Here is a 3,548-nt window from a genome sequence, read left to right as displayed (position 1 = left end):
TCCTGGTGTCTCTGTGCTACAACACCCAGAAGAGAGCTCTGATTGTGGGCATCGTGCGCTGCGCTCACCTGGCAGCCATGGACTCCAACGGGTACTCCGACCCCTTCGTGAAAATGTGAGGAAAACACGAGGCACTGAGACACACGCACACACACTGAGACACGCACACACACTGAGACACACGCACACACACTGAGACACGCACACACACTGAGACACGCACACACACTGAGACACGCACGTACTGACACACACACACACTGAGACACGCACACACACACACACCACTGAGACACACACACTGAGACACGCACACACACACTGAGACACACACACACACACTGAGACACGCACACACACTGAGACACGCACACACACTGAGACACGCACACACGCACACACTGAGACACACACACACACTTTAAACTGCTTTTATTGGAAAATAAATTCCTCCTCTCTCCTCTCTCATCCTCTCTCTCCTCTCTCTCCCCTCTCTCCTCTCTCTCCCCTCCTCTCCCCTCTCTCCTCTCCCCTCCTCTTTCCTCTCTCCTCTCTTTCCTCTCCTCTCTCTCCTCTCTTCTCCTCTCTCCTCTCTCCTCTCTCCCCTCTCTCCTCTCTTCCCTCTCTCCTCTCTCACCTCTCCCCTCTCTCCTCTCTTCCCTCTCTCCTCTCTCACCTCTCCTCTCTCCTCTCCTCTCTCTCCTTTCCTCTCTCCTCTCTCCTCTCCTCTCTCCTCTCTTCCCTCTATCCTCTCTCACCTCTCCTCTCTCCTCCATCCTCTCTTCTCCTCTCTTCTCTCTTCTCTCTCTTCTCTCTCTCAGATATCTCAAGCCTGACATGGGTAAGAAATCCAAGTATAAAACATCAGTGAAGAAGAAGACTCTGAATCCTGAGTTTAACGAGGTCAGTGCTGAGAGAGAGAGAGGGAGCGAGAGAGGAGAGGGAGCGAGAGAGGAGAGGGAGAGAGAGAGGGAGGGAGAGAGAGGGAGATAGCGTGTGTGTTTGATTGCATGTATTAGTTCGTGCGTCAGTGTGTGTGTGTGTTTCTTGCAAGACTGACTCAGAGAGAGAGGCAGCAATTAATCCATGAAGCGCTTATTGATTGCCGGGGCTGTTTCAATCACGCACTCCTGGGTTGATTAATCACCCTGGTGCCCTGGTTACAGCCTCAGCTGTGTGTTACATTACAGAACATTATGCTGTATTAGATTACATCCAATTCCAGTGCATTATATCACATTATATTATTACATTACATTCTAAGGGGGCAGTGCGGTCCAGTGGTTAAAGTCCAGGGCTTGTAACCGGAAGGTCACGGGTTCAAATCCCACCTCTGCCACTGACTGATCCTCTGCGTGTGACCCTGAGCAAGTCACTTAACCTCCTTGTGCTCCAGCCTGTGGATCAGATATTAAATCAATGTCCTACTGTAAGTGAATCATGGAGAGGTGTGGTAAAGCATAGGGAAGCATTGTAAAGCACAGAGAGGTCTGGTAAAGCATAGGGAAGCATTGTAAAGCACAGAGAGGTCTGGTAAAGCATAGGGAAGCATTGTAAAGCACAGAGAGGTCTGGTAAAGCATAGGGAAGCATTGTAAAGCACAGAGAGGTCTGGTAAAGCATAGGGAAGCATTGTAAAGCACAGAGAGGTCTGGTAAAGCATTTTAAAAAAAACATGGTAAACTAATACTTTTATAATATAAAAGTGTCTGATAGACTCTGTAGGATATTAAACAAGGGGGGATGGTGAATGTAAATGTGCCTGTGGTGGTTTTCAGTGTCTCTGCTGCCCCCTCTGGTGGTTGTGAAGCGGTACTGCAGCTGGATGTGTCCTCTGAGCGCCGCAGACTGCAGCTCGTCCCTGAGAGAGAGAGAGAGAGAGAGAGAGAGAGAGAGAGAGGAGCAGAAAGAGATTAATGTACCTGCTATTGAAACTGAGTCAAAGAGAGAGAGGGCGGGGAGGAGAGGAGAGGGAGGACAGAGAGAGGGAAGGAGGGAGGAGAGAGATTAATATACCTGCTGTTGAGACTCTGAGTCACGCTGCCTGTGTCCTCTCCTCTCTCAGGAGTTCCTGTATGAGATTGAGACTCTGAGTCACACTGCCTGTGTCCTCTCCTCTCTCAGGAGTTCCTGTATGAGATTGAGACTCTGAGTCACACTGCCTGTCTCCTCTCCTCTCTCAGGAGTTCCTGTATGAGATTGAGACTCTGAGTCACACTGCCTGTCTCCTCTCCTCTCTCAGGAGTTCCTGTATGAGATTGAGACTCTGAGTCACACTGCCTGTCTCCTCTCCTCTCTCAGGAGTTCCTGTATGAGATTGAGACTCTGAGTCACACTGCCTGTCTCCTCTCCTCTCTCAGGAGTTCCTGTATGAGATTGAGACTCTGAGTCACGCTGCCTGTGTCCTCTCCTCTCTCAGGAGTTCCTGTATGAGATTGAGACTCTGAGTCACACTGCCTGTCTCCTCTCCTCTTTCAGGAGTTCCTGTATGAGATTGAGACTCTGAGTAACTCTGCCTGTCTCCTCTCCTCTCTCAGGAGTTCCTGTATGAGATTGCTCACGAGGATCTTGCTAAGAAGACTCTGGACATCTCCGTGTGGGACTATGACCTGGGCATGAGCAACGACTTCATCGGTCAGTAACTGCAATCGCTGCTTATAACAATCACGCAGCTGCTTATAACAATCATGCAGCTGCTTATAACAATCACACCTCTGCTTATAACAATCACACAGCTGCTTATAACAATCACACAGCTGCTTATAACAATCACACCGCTGCTGTTGTTTACTTTCTGAGATTTCTCTGTGATTTCTCTGTGATTTGATCTCTGATTTTTCCTCTGATTTTGCTCTGTGCCCCCTGGTCTCTCTGCTTGCCCTGCGATCTCTCTGCTTGCCCCCTGGTCTCTCTGCTTGCCCTGCGATCTCTCTGCTTGCCCCCTGGTCTCTCTGCTTGCCCTGCGATCTCTCTGCATGCCCCCTGGTCTCTCTGCTTGCCCCCTGGTCTCTCTGCTTGCCCTGCGATCTCTCTGCTTGCCCCCTGGTCTCTCTGCTTGCCCCCTGGTCTCTCTGCTTGCCCTGCGATCTCTCTGCTTGCCCTGCGATCTCTCTGCTTGCCCCCTGGTCTCTCTGCTTGCCCCCTGGTCTCTCTGCTTGCCCTGCGATCTCTCTGCTTGCCCCCTGGTCTCTCTGCTTGCCCCCTGGTCTCTCTGCTTGCCCTGTGATCTCTCTGCTTGCCCTGCGGTCTCTCTGCTTGCCCTGTGATCTCTCTGCTTGCCCCCTGGTCTGTCTGATTCCTGTGCTGTCTCTCCAGGCGGGGTGCAGCTGGGGATCAGCTCCAAGGGGGAGCGCCTGAGACACTGGTTCGAGTGTCTGAAGAACAAGGACAAGCGAGTGGAGTCCTGGCACACGCTGATCAACCAGAACCCTGAGCTGAGCGACTGATCAATACACTCGATCAATCAATACCCGAACCAAGACATCAAACTAATACATCATAACAAACAAGGGACTCCTGTCAGTGACCTGAGAATACAGCACTGCGATC

The 3,548-nt window shown here is 51.0% G+C and overlaps 1 protein-coding gene across 1 annotated transcript in view; it reads left to right on the top strand.

The window, feature by feature from the left end:
* Positions 1 to 3,548, top strand: part of LOC131730553 (double C2-like domain-containing protein beta) — a gene marked incomplete at its 5' end in the record, with an annotated part of 3,713 nt that continues 165 nt past the window's right edge. The window contains 4 exon segments of the mRNA XM_059020698.1: positions 1 to 115; positions 822 to 903; positions 2,537 to 2,633; positions 3,315 to 3,548. The exon segment at positions 3,315 to 3,548 is cut by the window's right edge and continues 165 nt beyond it. Of these exon segments, the coding sequence (XP_058876681.1) occupies positions 1 to 115; positions 822 to 903; positions 2,537 to 2,633; positions 3,315 to 3,445 (425 nt within the window).

The sequence above is a fragment of the Acipenser ruthenus genome, unplaced genomic scaffold (genome assembly GCF_902713425.1).
Source record: "Acipenser ruthenus unplaced genomic scaffold, fAciRut3.2 maternal haplotype, whole genome shotgun sequence".
In the NCBI taxonomy this organism is placed as follows: domain Eukaryota; kingdom Metazoa; phylum Chordata; class Actinopteri; order Acipenseriformes; family Acipenseridae; genus Acipenser; species Acipenser ruthenus.
Note: the sequence above shows the minus strand (reverse complement) of the source record. Positions and strands in the feature narration are given on the sequence as shown.